The sequence below is a fragment of the Carcharhinus amblyrhynchos genome, chromosome 8 (genome assembly GCF_965287045.1).
Source record: "Carcharhinus amblyrhynchos chromosome 8, sCarAmb.v2.hapA, whole genome shotgun sequence".
Lineage (NCBI taxonomy): Eukaryota > Metazoa > Chordata > Chondrichthyes > Carcharhiniformes > Carcharhinidae > Carcharhinus > Carcharhinus amblyrhynchos.
The window spans coordinates 111058420-111073332 of record NC_137331.1 but is presented as its reverse complement, the minus strand read 5'-3'; the positions used below and the strand labels follow the sequence as shown (position 1 = coordinate 111073332).

At 45.4% G+C, this 14913-nt stretch overlaps 1 protein-coding gene across 1 annotated transcript in view; it reads right to left on the bottom strand.

Annotated features, from left to right (window-relative positions):
• Positions 1–10001, bottom strand: part of LOC145346394 (protein THEMIS3-like) — a 62383-nt gene extending 52382 nt beyond the window's left edge. Inside the window, exon 1 of the mRNA XM_080193551.1 lies at positions 9890–10001. Coding sequence (XP_080049677.1) covers positions 9890–10001 — 112 coding nt within the window. The remainder of the gene's footprint in view (positions 1–9889) is intronic.
• Between the last annotated feature and the right edge of the window lie 4912 nt (positions 10002–14913).

The following is a 14913-nucleotide window of genomic DNA, read 5'->3' as shown; positions in this document are numbered from 1 at the left end:
GAGCCACAGCAATGTTATTGACTCTCAACTGCCCTCGGGGAACTAGGGATGGGCAATAAATACTGGCCCAGCCAGCGATGCTCATGTTCCATGAATGAATTAAAAAGGTACTATTCACTTTATCCACTCTGTATACACCTATCTCACTCTTTGCCTTCCTGGGATGGTTCCAGTAGAATTTGTTTTCACAAGCATTGGCAGGCTGGCTCGTGGTTAATTGGTAGTTGGATAAAATCGGGGGCATTTAAAAATTGGGTCAGTTGTTTTGTCAGGATCCCATTTTACGATATTAACCCATTTCATCTCCGGTAACTTATGTAAAACTCATGTCCCAGGCTAACACTTCCAGCGCAAACCTCAGACCATTTATGCATACAAAAAATATGAACACAGTTGCCTTACGTAACTCATGTTTCTCTAATCCCAAAAGAGCTTTATCACTCATCTAGATCCTTGAGTTGTGAACATTCAGTAGGTGTAACCTAACTCTGGCCATTTTTTTTCTGACTGTGAGGTCATTTATTTAATTCGGTTGAATGAGTCTGTTTGGGAGGGAATAGGGTGGGTATAGTGTTGGCTTAGGGTAGACCTTAAAGACGTATGGTAGGAGCTTGTTGAAGATGCACATAAAAAAAGACAAAAATATGTGATTTTGCAACGGATCATGCTGCTGTTTAAGTTTTAAACAGCTCTTTGTGAACCATAGCAACAATGAACACAAGGGTCAAATAGATGTCCCATCTGTATCAGCGCTACTTGAATACAAATGTGTTTCTCACTTTCGTAGGAAGTGTCCTAATTCAACTTGTATGATGGCAAGATGCATGAGGAACAGTGTCAATTCTTTGTGATCTGGAGCAAGTTCACATTTTTTACATATACATTTTTTCAACATGGTCTTAATTAACACTAGATGAGTAATACGCTGCTTGAATCATTATAGGATCATCCAATCCCTACAGTGCAGAGGAAGGCCATTTGGTTCGTCGAGGCTGCCCTGACAGCAATCTCACCCAGGCCCTATCCCCATCACCCCATGTGTTTACCTGGCTAATCCCCCTGATACTAAGGGCCTGATTTTACCATTTTCATTCTAAGTGCTGAATCTGGGCTTAATTCAGATCCGACTTGGAAATCTGCTTTCAGGCGCCCCTGTACACACTCAGTCTGAAAAAAAAATCGCGAGTCCCATTCGTGCAGCGGGCGGGGCTCAGCGCACCTGAAATGATCGGAGCTCTGAACTGCGAATGCGCAATTGGGAAAAAAAATTTGAAAAAGCGCGCCCGTGTCGGATCGCTCCCGGGCCGCAGAAAGAGGAGAAAGCAGCCCAGGAGTGCAAAGCAAGAGCGATGGCCCCCACAGGCATCACTGTCCCCCTTATTCACTCACCCCCTGCTACCCAGACAGATCGCGACTCCCTGGCCGCTCCCTCCCCCTTCCGATTGCCCGCAGAGTGGCAGCGGATCCCCCTGCCCTCCTCTCCCCCCCCATCAGTGAGTGATCGGGCCTCCCTCCCCGCCAGAGATGCATCTTACCACTTCCCCCCCCCCTCTTCAGCGGCTGGAGCGCCCGATTCAGACTTTTAGTCAGCAGGTTCATTTTGGCGTGATTCCCGATCAGCGAACGCGGCAGTAAAGGGGGAAGTGCTGCTAAAGTTGGGCGGGCAGTTCATTAATTCAATTGAAATACATGCAAATGCATTTAAATCGCCGTTGCACCCATTTCGGGCGTGTTTTGGATTGCTGCCGTTCCTGGGTTTCGGTAAAGTGGCTGTCTGTGCGGATGTGGGCGCAGATCGCATTAATGGCCTCACGCCAAATCTTACCACATTTTTGCGCCCATTTTTGGGTGCAACACAATGGTAAAGCAGGGCCCTAAGGGTCAACTTAGCAAGCCCAATCAACCTAACCTGCATTTCTTTGGACTGTGGGTGGAAACCGGAACACCCGGAGAAACAGACACAGGGAGAACTTGCAAACACCACACAGTCACCCGAGACCGGAGTAGAACCCATGTCCCTGGAGCTGTGAGGGAGTAGTGCTAACCACTGTGCCGCCATTCTGCCCATTAACCTGCTTTATTACACATTTATTGAAGATACAGAAAGACAGTTATTTCAATAGGTAAAACAACTTTATAGAATTATATCAAAATAATGAATACGCAACTTTATTGTCCGCTGTAACTTAAAGTGGATAACTCCTCTCCACTCTGCCCAGCAGTTTGGGGAAAATCCGCTATCTGCTGTCTCTCGTCTTTACTCTTTTTGGTAGCACTACTTCTGCTTCTGTTTAGTTGCGTCAGGATCCCAGATTAATACCCATGTTACGTCAGCACTTATATGGGTAAAACTAACTTCTTTTTATGGGACATGGGCTTCGCTGGCTGGCCAGCATTTATTGCCATCCCTAACTGCCCTTGAGAGGGCGAGAGTGAGCTGCCTTCTTCCGTCGCTGCAGTGTACAGCTGAGTGGCTTGCAAGGCCATCTCAGAGGGCAGTTGAGAGTCAACTACATTGCTGTGGCTCTGAGGCCACTTGTCGGCCAGACCAGGTAAGGATGGCAGATTTCCTCCCCTACAGGAAACAGATGGGTTTTTCCGACAATCGACAATGAGTTTATGGTCATCAGTAGATTCTTAATTCCAGATTTTTTAAAAATTGAATTCAAATTCCACCAACTGCTGTGGTGGGATTTGAACCTGAGTCCTCAGAACATTAGCTGAGTTTCTGGATTAAAAGTTTAGCGATAATACTACTAGGCCATCACCTCCCCCTAAATTCTGCTGGGATGGTTATCCTGATAAGTCAGACTTTTAAATGGAAATAATCTAAAGATAGGTCTTGACAATTTCCAGTGATGGGGCTGTGACTATTTTCTTCGGCACTGTATTCCATTGTGAGATTGTATTGGAAATAAAGATCGTTAATACCCAACTTGGAAACAAACAGTCTTTGTAGTTTGTGTGGATGATTAGCTCACATCATTGTCGGGGGGAACCAGGTCATTCTGGTTCCTGTCAATTCCCACACAACCATCCCATATTTTATCGGACATAGACTGTTTTTCTCTCTCCCTTCCTGCAAAGATTACCTACATTGCCTGGCTGCTTTCATAGATCGGCCAGCTTTTTTCAAAATTCTGGCTCCAGAGGAATACTCTCACTTAATATTCTCTCACTTGTATTATGCATCAGTGCAAATACTATCATTATAAACTCATAAACCAGCTATGAATAAATAGGAAATAAAAATGTTTCCAGTGCTATCATGCTACATTGCGAATATGGCTGATAGTTTGTGAATTATTAAACACGCTCAGTGGTAGAAATGTTATTTTATCATAATTGTGTTCCATCGTAAGGGACCTATTAGAGTGACCCACTAATGGGCACAGGGGTTCAAACCCCACCATGGCAGCTGGTGGAAATTGAGTTCAGTTAATAATGTTTTTTACCTATTTGTCCATGGGATGTGGGTGTCCTTGGCTGGGCCAGCATTTATTGCCCATCCCTGAGGGTATTTAAGAATCAGCTACATTCCTGTGGGTCTGGAGTCACAAGTAGGCCAGGCCAGTTAAAGATGGTGGATTTTCTTCCCTAAAGGACATTAGTGAACCGGATGGGTTTTTACAATAATGACAATTAGGTTGGCCATGATAAGTTGCCCCTTAGTATCGGGGGATTAGCAGGGTAAATATGTGGCGTAACAGGGATGAAACTTGGACAGGATTGTTGTTGGTACAGGCGCAATGGATCAAATGATCTCTTTCTGTACTGTAGATTGTATGACGTCCTATGACAATAGTTTCATGGTCATCTTTAGAATTTTAATTCCAGATTTTTATTGAATTCAAATTTCACCACCTGCCATGGTGGGATTTAAACCTGGGTTCCCAGAGCATTATCTGGGTCTCTGGGTTACTAGTTCAGGAACAACAGTACTATGCCACCACCTTCCCTGGAAGTGAAAGCTGGCTTCTATCATCGATTGTCATAAAACCCTGTCTGGTTCACCAATGGCCTTTGGGGCAGGAAATCTGTCAGGTCTCACCTACATATAAGAACATAAGAACATAAGAAATAGGAGCAGGAGTAGGCCATCTAGCCCCTCGAGCCTGCCCCACCATTCAATAAGATCATGGCTGATCTGTCGTGGCTCAGTTCCACATTCCCGCCCTCTCCCCATATGACTCCAGACCCACAGCAGTGTGGTTGACTTTTAACTGCCCTCTGAAGTAACCTCACAAGCCACTCAGTTTGAAGGCAATTGGGGAAGGATACTAAATACTGGGTTTGTGAGCAGCACCTACATCCCACTGAACAATAGAGGCATAAATGATAACTATCTGCAGGCTGCACTTGAATCTGCCACCTGAGAGATTATTCATAGGGTAGTGGAACAATGCAGGCAATCTCTACCACAGGTACTTGTTCCAATGCCTCTGCAACATGGCTTTTGAATGACTCTAGGGAATTCTGAATGGTAATATATATTGTGGAGCACAGAATCACCCATTCCATCCAATTAGACCATGATGTATTTGTGTCTCATGCCACCATTTCTTACCACCCTCTCCCCTACCCCCTGCTTCCAGGGTATTTCCAAAAAAAGAAACATGCCGAAGCTTTCTGATTGGTGGAGGGGTTGCCAAGGATCGGTTAACAGTGACTGATAGTTAACTCCCAAGCATCATTGGAAAATTTAAACCAAGCTAGTTTGGCCAATCAGAGATCACTTGCCCACCAATCAGCATTGTCTTCTCATTCTGTACAAAGTTGTTGTTCATCTCCTGAGATTGGCATTCTTGCCATTGTCCTGACGAGTACAAGATGAAAACCTTTGACAAAATGTCTTTTTTCAGCACTACTCAAGCTCTGTGCTAACAAACCACTATTAAATCCAGCATTCGTTTGATAAGGTGCCTCACAAGAGGTTATTACAGAAGGTCAGGGGGCATGGAGTTGGGGGTAGGGTGTTAGCGTGGATAGAGGATTGGTTGTCAAATAGGAGGCAGAGAGTGGGGGTCAATGGGTGCTATTCGGATTGGCGGTTGGTGACTAGTGGAGTGCCCCAGGGGTCGGTGCTGGGGCCTCAGCTATTTACCATTCATATAGATGATCTGGAGGAGGGAACCGAGTGTATGGTGTCGAAATTTGCTGATGACACCAAGATTGGTGGAAAGGCAAATTGTGTGGAGGGTGTGGAGAATCTGCAGAAGGATCTAGATAGGCTGGGCGAATGGGCCAGGAACTGGCAAATGGAATTTAATGTTGGCAAATGTGAGGTTGTCCACTTTGGTAGGAATAATGGTAGGAAGGACTATTACTTACATGGCGAAAAACTGCAGCATGCGACGGTGCAGAGGGACTTCGGGGTCCTTGTGCATGAGTCGCAAAAACCCAGCTTGCAGGTGCAGCAGGTGGTCAGGAAGGCGAATGGGATGCTGGCCTTCATAGCGAGGGGGATTGAATATAAAAGTAAGGAGGTCTTGCTGCAGCTGTATAGGGCATTGGTGAGGCCGCAGCTGGAGTACTGTGTGCAGTTTTGGTCGCCGCACTTATGCAAGGATATTTTGGCCTTGGAGGGAGTGCAGAGGAGGTTTACTAGGCTGATGCCGGAGTTGAGGGGGTTGAACTATGAGGAGAGGCTGAATAAACTAGGCTTGTACTCGTTAGAGTTTAGAAGAATGAGGGGAGATCTCATTGAGACATATAAGATGATGAATGGGATGGATAGGATAGAGGTGGAGAGGCTCTTCCCGCTCAGAAAGGACAGTAGGACTAGAGGGCACAGCCTCAAGATAAAGGGGGGCGGTTTAGAACGGAGTTGAGGAGGAACTTCTTCACTCAAAGGGTGGTGAATCTCTGGAATTCTCTGCCCGTTGAAGTGGTGGAGGCTGCCTCGCTAAATATTTTTAAGACGCGGGTTGATAGGTTTTTGATAGGCAAGGGGATTAAGGGTTATGGGAGAGGGCAGGAATGTGGAACTGAGACACAACAGATCAGCCATGATCTTATTGAATGGTGGGGCAGGCTCGAGGGGCTAGATGGCCTACTCCTGCTCCGATTTCTTATGTTCTTACGTTCTTATTCTGGTGGAGCATAGAATTGTGGTCAATAGATTGAAGATGAAGACAATCATTTGCTCTAATGATGCACAACTCAGCTGTGTAATATCACGACAAAAGGCAATGAATGGTATTTTGCCTCTCTCTGACAGTGTCACCTGGCTAAGAGAACCGATCGATAGTCAACTGGTAGAGTTGGCAGGTTTTTTAAATTCATTAATGGGGAGTGGGCATCACTGGACAAGGCCAAGATTTATTGCCCATCCATAATTACCCTACAACTGAGTTACTTGTTAGGCCATTTCAGAAGGTATTTTAAGAATCAACCACATTGCTCTGGCTCTGGAGTCACATGTGGGCCAGACAGCGGATTCCCTTCCCTAAAGGATATGACTGAACCAGATGGGTTTTTATGATAATCGGCAATGGTTTCATTAGACTATCATTAGACTTTTCATTCCAGATTTTTATTGAATTCAAGTTTCACCATCTACTACAGCAGGCCCCCAGAGCATTAGTCCGGGTCTCTGGATTACTAGTCCACTCTACCCTGGTGGCTATTCTCACCTGTGTGTCTCCGGCAGGTTCTGTTTGCCAGGACTGTGGGGGAGTTGTCATGATTCATGTCATCACACCCTCATGCCAATGTGACCGGACAATTTATCGTGGAGGGGATGCATTCAGGTTTAAAGACCTGATTGGAGCTGTTACATTTGAATTAATACAAGTTGGGATCCTGACTTTTAAAGTCGGGATTTATGGTACACCATTGGTGGGGGGGCAGGCAGGAGGGTATTGGGGTGGGAGGGAACGATGGTTTAGGGAAATCCTGTTGCATAAAAACTGCTTTGGGTGCTCCCACACAATTCCCCTTTCCCTCTGTCATTCCCATTCCCCTGAAAATGGGAGTGGAAAATCCCCCATCCCAAACGTCACTATGCACCTCAATGATATAACACGCAAAATACCGACTTGCGTTAAACAGATTCTCCAGGCACATCTGAGACAGTGATAGCAGCGTACGAATTCTGTGGAGTTTGTACTCCAAGTCTATCAGTGCACATAAAAACAGCAATGTTTAACTACATGGTGCACTAATGATGTGACACGGAGCACATAATCAGCTATTAGCGCTGGTGATCAAGTGTATGATCAAAGAGATAGGTGGTAAGAAGGCTCTTAAAGAAGAACAGGAAGAGGGACAGATGGGAAGAGGGGCAAAGAGGTTTAGAACATAGAACATAGAACATTACAGCGCAGAACAGGTCCTTCGGCCCACGATGTTGCGCCGACCAGTTAAAAAACAATGACCCTCTAACCTAAACCAATCCCTTTCCATCCATAAACCTATCCACGGATCTCTTAAACGCCCCCAAACTAGGTGCATTTACAACTGCAGCAGGCAGGGCATTCCGATCCCTCACCGCCCTCTGGGTAAAGAACCTACCCCTGACATCCGTCCTATAACTACCACCTCTTAATTTAAAGCTATGCCCCCTCGTGCTAGCTTTCTCCATCCGAGGAAAAAGGCTATCACTGTCCACCCTATCTAAACCTCTAATCATCTTATATGTTTCAATAAGGTCCCCTCTTAGCCGCCTTCTTTCTAACAAAAACAACCTCAAATCCCTCAGTCTCTCCTCATAGGACCTCCCCTCCATACCAGGCAACATCCTGGTAAACCTCCCCTGCACCCTGTCCAAAGCCTCCACATCCTTCCTGTAATGTGGGGACCAGAACTGCACACAATACTCCAAGTGTGGCCGCACCAGAGTTTTGTACAGTTGCAACATGATGCTGCGGCTCCTAAATTCAATCCCCCTACCAATAAACGCCAAGACACCGTATGCCTTCCTAACAACCTTATCTACTTGATTCCCAACTTTCAGGGATCTATGTACACATACACCTAGATCCCTCTGTTCATCAACACTATTCAGAGTCATACCGTTAGCCCTATACTCTACACATCTGTTATTCCTGCCAAAGTGAATTACCTCACACTTTTCTGCATTAAACTACATCCGCCACCTCTCGGCCCAGCTCTGCAACTTGTCCAAGTCTCTCTGTAAACTATGTCACCCCTCCTCACCATCTACCACACCTCCGACTTTGGTGTCATCAGCAAATTTACTAATCCACCCAACTATACCCTCATCCAGAACATTTATAAAAATTACAAACAGCAGTGGCCCCAAAACAGATCCCTGAGGCACACCACCTGTAACCGAACTCCATGACGAATACTTACCATCAACCACCACCCTCTGTCTTCTATCAGCTAGCCAATTCCTGATCCCATTAACTAAATCACCCTCAATCCCATACATCTGCATTTTCTGCAGAAGCCTCCATGGTGAACCTTATCAAACGCCTTACTAAAGTCCATATATACCACGTCAACTGCCTTACCCCCATCCACCTCCTTGGTCACTTTCTCAAAAAACTCAATAAGGTTAGTAAGGCACGACCTACCCTCCACAAAACCATGCTGACTATCTCTAATCAATTTAGGGAGGACAATTCAGAATTTGGGACCTTGGTAGATGAGGGGATGGTCACCAATGGTAGAGAGGGATGTAGAGACTTTGGAGACTTGTAAGGCTGGAGGAGGTTGGACACAGGGAAGGGTGAAGCTGTAGAGGGATTTGAAAAGAAGGGTGGGAATTTTTAAATTGAGCTGTTACTGGGCCAGGAGTCAGCTGGAGATGGGCATATTGGACTTGGTGCAATTTAAGATTTGATGAGATTCGGCCATGTGGGAATTGAATCTAAATCCCCAGAGCATTACCCTGGACCTACGAGTCTAGTGGCAATACCACTTCACCACCTCCTCCTCAACCAGCTGTTCTGTTCCTGTCATATTGGGCAACAGATAAGTATTGGCCTGGGCACCAGGGCAGAATCCATGTCCTTCTTTGAATATTGCCTTTGGAACTTTTACATCCACCTTCAAGAGTAGCCAAAGCTTCGCCTTAACATCTCAGCAGGACTGTGCTGAAGTGTCGTCTTAGATTACCTGCTGAAATCACTGAAAAGGAACTTAAATACACAAACCTCTGCTGCAGAGATCAGAGTGTTATCAACAAATGAAGACTAGCTTGAAGTATTTGACAATCATGAGCTCTAATGAGTCTCTTTTTGATGCTTCATAACTTCATGACTAATGCTTATTGCAATCTATTTCCCTCTTCACCAACTGTTGGAAACATTGCTCTTTCGATCCGCTGCGATAATCCAAACCTCTTTGTGGTCTTTTATTAACATCCTCAGATGTAGGGACCTGCTTGACAAGAATTAAGAATCCTTTGGAAAACAGCCATCTGCTTGATTTTACGTATCATTTTCCACAATGAATATCCAATTGCCCTAACAGAACTCTGCTGCAATTAAAATCAAACTGTTTTTCCATCATTGAATCACTATAGTGTAGAAGGAAGCCATTCAGCTCATCGAGTTTGCACCAACTCTCAACAGAGCATCCCACCTCGGCCCTAGCCCCGTAACCCCACTCATTTACCCACTAATCCACACATCTTGGGACACACTAAGGGGTAATTTAGCGTGGCCAATCTAATTAACCTGCACGCCTTCGTGCTGAGGGAGGAAACCAGAGCACCTGGAGGAAACCCACACAGACACGGGGAGAACGTGCAGACTCCACACAGGCAGTGACCCAAGGCAGGAATTGAATCTGGGTTCCTGGTGCTGTGAGACACTGCACCACCGTGCCACCCTCATTACTGAAGTGGATGTTACATTTTTCAATAGCTAATACAGGCATAGTAATGTAGAAAAAAGGGTTTTGCAACATGCTTTACCTTGTAAATAAGATCCACTGATCACCTTTACTGTCCTGTTCAGGTTGTGTAGATTCAGAGACTGGATAAAGGAGTGCCAGTGTTGTATTTTTGGTTCACTACCTCGATCCATTTTCCTTCTTTTTTCACGTGCACGGAACTAACACCTCACTGGAACAGTAAAATCAAAATACATTGGAAGTGGCAAAGTGCTCACTTTTTTTGCTCACAATCCTCCAAAGCCTACCAACTGGTTAATGTCAAAACCACACTAGTCAATGATCACCTATTGTTCTACAATCATTTGTAATGCTTGGAAGGTGTCTCAAATCTGTGGTTTTGGGCTGGTTCCAACCATTAATTCATACCATACAGCACTTTGTTATCTTGGTTGCGTAAACACAGACGCTATGATAACTATAACTACATTTACAAAGAGCTTCTTCTGCATGTAATATATTCACAGTTCCTTTTGCACAGGTCATAAGTAAAACAATGTTAGCAATGACTAAACTATGCTCAGGGCTAGATTTCCAATTAGCCTTTAATGATTTGCCAAGCTGTAATGCTCATTTAACCTGGAGCCTCAACTGCCGAAAATGCAAACATATGCAAAGCTTCCAATAATTTGTCCATCTGTTGCCCCATGAAATTAAAAGCTGGAGAGGTTCATTCCAATCACGTATTGGTGCTGACACCAATTCATCACTAATCCTGAACTTCAGAGGGCTGGTTAATACTGGTGTGAACAGATCATTTGTGGATTATGAATAGAGGCCTGAGAATGTTTTTTTATTTATTAATGGGACATGGGTGTCACTGGCTGGCCAGCATTTATTGCCCATCCCTATTTGCCCTTGAGAAGGTGGTGGTGAGCTGCCTTCTTGAATCACTGCAGTCCATGTGCTGTAGGTTGACCCATAATGCCATTAGGGAACAAATTCCAGGATTTTGACCCAGTGATTGTTAGGGCACAGTGATATATTTCCAAGTCAGGATGGTGAGCGGCTTAGAGGGAAACTTGCAGGTGGTGCTATGCCCATATATCTGCTGCCCTTGTCCTTCTAGATGGAAGTGGTCATGGGTTTGGAAGGTGCTGCTTAAGGATCTTTGGTGAATTGCTGCAGTGCATTTTGTAGGCAGTACACGCTGCTGCTACTGAGCGTTGGTGGTGGAGGGGTTGAACGTTTGTAGGTGTGGTGCCAATCAAATGGGCTGCTTTGTCTGGGATGGTGTCAAGCTTCTTGAGTGTTGTTGGAGCTGCACCCATCCGGGCAAGTAGGGAGTATTCCATCACACTCCTGACTTGTGCCTTGTAGATGGTGGATAGGCTTTGGGGAGTCAGGAGGTGAGTTATTTGCCGCAGTATTCCTAGCCTCTGACATGCTCTTGTAGCCACTGTGTTTATGTGATGGATACAGTTGAGTTTCTGGTCAATGGTAACCCCAAGGATGTTCTCAGTGGGGGATTCAGTGATGGAAACACCATTGAATATCGAGGGGTGATGGTAAGAGTGTCTCTTATTAGTGATGGTCATTACCTGACGTTTGTGTGGTGCAAATGTTACTTGCTACTTGTCATCCCAAGCCTGGATATTGTCCAGATCTCGTTACGTTTGAACATGGATTGTTTCTGTATCTGAGGAGTTGCAAACTGTGCTAAAAATTGTGCAATCATTGGCGAACATCCTCCTTTCTGAACCCTTAATGGAGGGAAGGTAATTGAAGAAGCAGCTGAAGGTGGTTGAGCCTAAGACATTACCCTGAGGGACTCCAGCAGAGATGTCCTGGAGCTGAGATGACTGACCCTCCACAACCACAACCACCTTCCTATGTACCAGGTATGAATCCAATCAGTGGAGAGTTTTCCCCCCGATATCCATTTATTCCAGTTTCGCTCAGGGTCCTTGATGCCACAGTCGGTTGAATGCAGACTTGATGTCAAGGGCTGTCACTCTCATCTCACCTGTGAGAGTTTAAAACTATTATGTAAGACATGCATCAATGCTCAGAATGAGTGCCAGCATCAATGCATGTCTGAAAGTAATACCCCTCAGTGCCTCCTTTTGCTGTTCCTGTGCCTAAAAGAGGGCCCAATCCAAAGGCAATCCTTCCTCCCCTGTACTCTTCCCTGGACAAGAGGATGTAGGAGAAGAAGCAGGCCATTTGGCCCATTGACTTTACTCCCCAATTCAATGTGATAGAATCTACAGTGCAGAAGGAGACTACTTGGCCCAGTGAACCTACACTGACAATAATCCCACCTAGGTCCTATCACTGTAACCCCACATATTTACCCTCTTAATCCCGCTGACACTAAGGGACAATTTATCTAAACTGCACACCGTTGGAGTTCATGATTTATCTGATGTGACAATCCTCAACTCCAATTTCCCACCTTATCCCCATAACCCTTGATTCCTTTACTGATTAAGTGTCTGCCTATCTCAGCCTGGAACACACTTCATGACCCATACGCAACAACCCTCTGTAGTAGACAATTCCACAGATTCACCACCCTCTGAGAGAAGAAATTCCCCCTGTCTCAGTCTTAAATGGCTGACCCCTTACTCTGAGATTATGTCCTCTGGTCCGAGACTGTCCCATAAGAGGAACTATCTCAGCAACTATCCTGTGAAACCCCCTGAGAATCCTATATGTCCCAATAAGGTCATCCCTCATTCTTCTAAACTCCAATGAGTACAGTTCGAATCTACTCAACATCCCCTCAGAAGAAAATCCCTCCATAAGACCATAAGACTTAGGAGCAGAATTAGGTCACCCAGTCCATTGGGTCTGCTCCGTCATTCAATTATGGCTGATATTTTTCTCATTCCCATTCTCCTGTCTTTTCCTCAGAATCGCTGATCCCCTTATTAGTCAAGAGCCTATCTATCTCCACCTTAAAGACACTCAATGACCTGGCCTCCACAGCCTTCTGCAACAAAGAGTTCCACAAATTCACCACTCTCTGGTTGAAGAATTCCTCCTCATCTCTGTTTAAAGGATCATCCCTTTAACCTGAGGTTGTGCCCTCTGGTTCTAGTATTTCTGACTAGTGGAAACATCCTCTCCACGTCCACTCTATCCAGGCCTCACAGTATCCTGTAAGTTTCAATAAGGTCCCCCCTCATCCCTCTAAACTCCAACACGTACCGACCCAGACTCCTCAACTGTTTCTCGTACGACGTGCTATTCATTCCAGGGATCAATCTTGTGAACCTCCTCTGGACCCCTTCCAAGGCCAACACATCCTTCCTCAGATACAGGGCCCAAAACTACTCACAAAATTCCAAATGGGGTCTGACCAAGCCTTATACAGCCTCAGAACTACATCCCTGCTCTTGTATTCTAGCCCTCTTGACATAAATGCTAACATTGCATTTGTCTTCCTAACTGCCAACTGAACCTGCACGTTAACCTTCAGAGAATCTTGTGACTCCCATGTCCCTTTGTCTTTCTGATTTCCTAAGCATTTCCCCATTTAGAAAATAGTCTATGCCTCCATTCCTCCTTCCAAACTGCATAACCCCTCACTTTTCCACATTGTATTCCATCTGCCACTTCTTTGCCCACTCTCCTGGCCTGTCCAAGTCCTCCTGCAGCTCCCTGGCTTTCTCAATACTACTTGCCCTCTTCATATCTTTGTATCATCTGCAAACTTAGCAACAGTGCCTTCAGTTCTTTCCTCCAAATCGTTAATGTATATTGTGAAAAGTTGTGGTCTCAGCACTGACCCCTGAGGCACACCACTAGTCACCGGCTGCCATCCTGAGAAAGACTCCTTTATTCTCACTTTCTGCCTTCTACCAGTCAGTCAATCCTCTATCCATGGATCTTACTCTTAACACCATGGGTTCTTAACTTATTTAACTGTCTCCTATGCGGAACCTTGTCAAATGCCTCCTGGCAATCTAAATAAATCACGTCCACTGGTTCTCCTTTATCCAACTTCCTTGGTACCTCCTCAAAGAACTCTAACAGATTTGTCAGACATGATCTTACCTTGACAAAGCTGTGCTGACTCATTCCAATTTTTAACATGCACTTCCAAGTACGATCTCAACTTCAATAATGGACTCTAAAATCTTGCCAATGAGTGAAGTCAGGATAACCAGCTTAGAACATAGAACATAGAAAAACTACAGCACAAACAGGCCCTTCGGCCCACAAGTTGCACCTATAATATCTCTACCTACTAGGCTTACCTATAACCCTCAATCCTATTAAGTCCCATGTACTCATCCAGAAGTCTCTTAAAAGACCCTATCGAATTTGCCTCCACCACCACCGACAGCAGCTGATTCCACGCATCCACTACCCTCTGAGTGAAAAACTTACGCCTGACATCTCATAAGACCATAAGAACATAAGAAATAGGAGCAGGAGTAGGCCATCTGGCCCTTCGAGCCTGCCCCACCATTCAATAAGATCATGGCTGATCTGTCGTGGCTCAGTTCCACATTCCCGCCCTCTCCCCATAACCCTTAATCCCCTCTCTTATCAAAAACCCATCAACCCGCGTCTTAAAAATATTTAGCGAGGCAGCCTCCACCACTTCAACGGGCAGAGAATTCCAGAGATTCACCACCCTTTGAGTGAAGAAGTTCTTCCTCAACTCCGTTCTAAACCGTCCCCCCTTTATCTTGAGGCTGTGCCCCCTAGTCCTACTGTCCTTTCTGAGCGGGAAGAGTCTCTCCACCTCTATCCTATCCATCCCATTCATCATCTTATACGTCTCAATGAGATCTCCCCTCATTCTTCTAAACTCTAACGATTACAAGCCTAGTTTATTCAGCCTCTCCTCATAGTTCAACCCCCTCAACTCCGGCATCAGCCTAGTAAACCTCCTCTGCACTCCCTCCAAGGCCAAAATATCCTTGCGTAAGTACGGCGCCCAAAACTGCACACAGTACTCTAGCTGCAGCCTCACCAATGCCCTATACAGCTGCAGCAAGACCTCCCTACTTTTATATTCAATCCCCCTCGCTATGAAGGCCAGCATCCCATTCGCCTTCCTGACCACCTGCTGCACCTGCAAGCTGG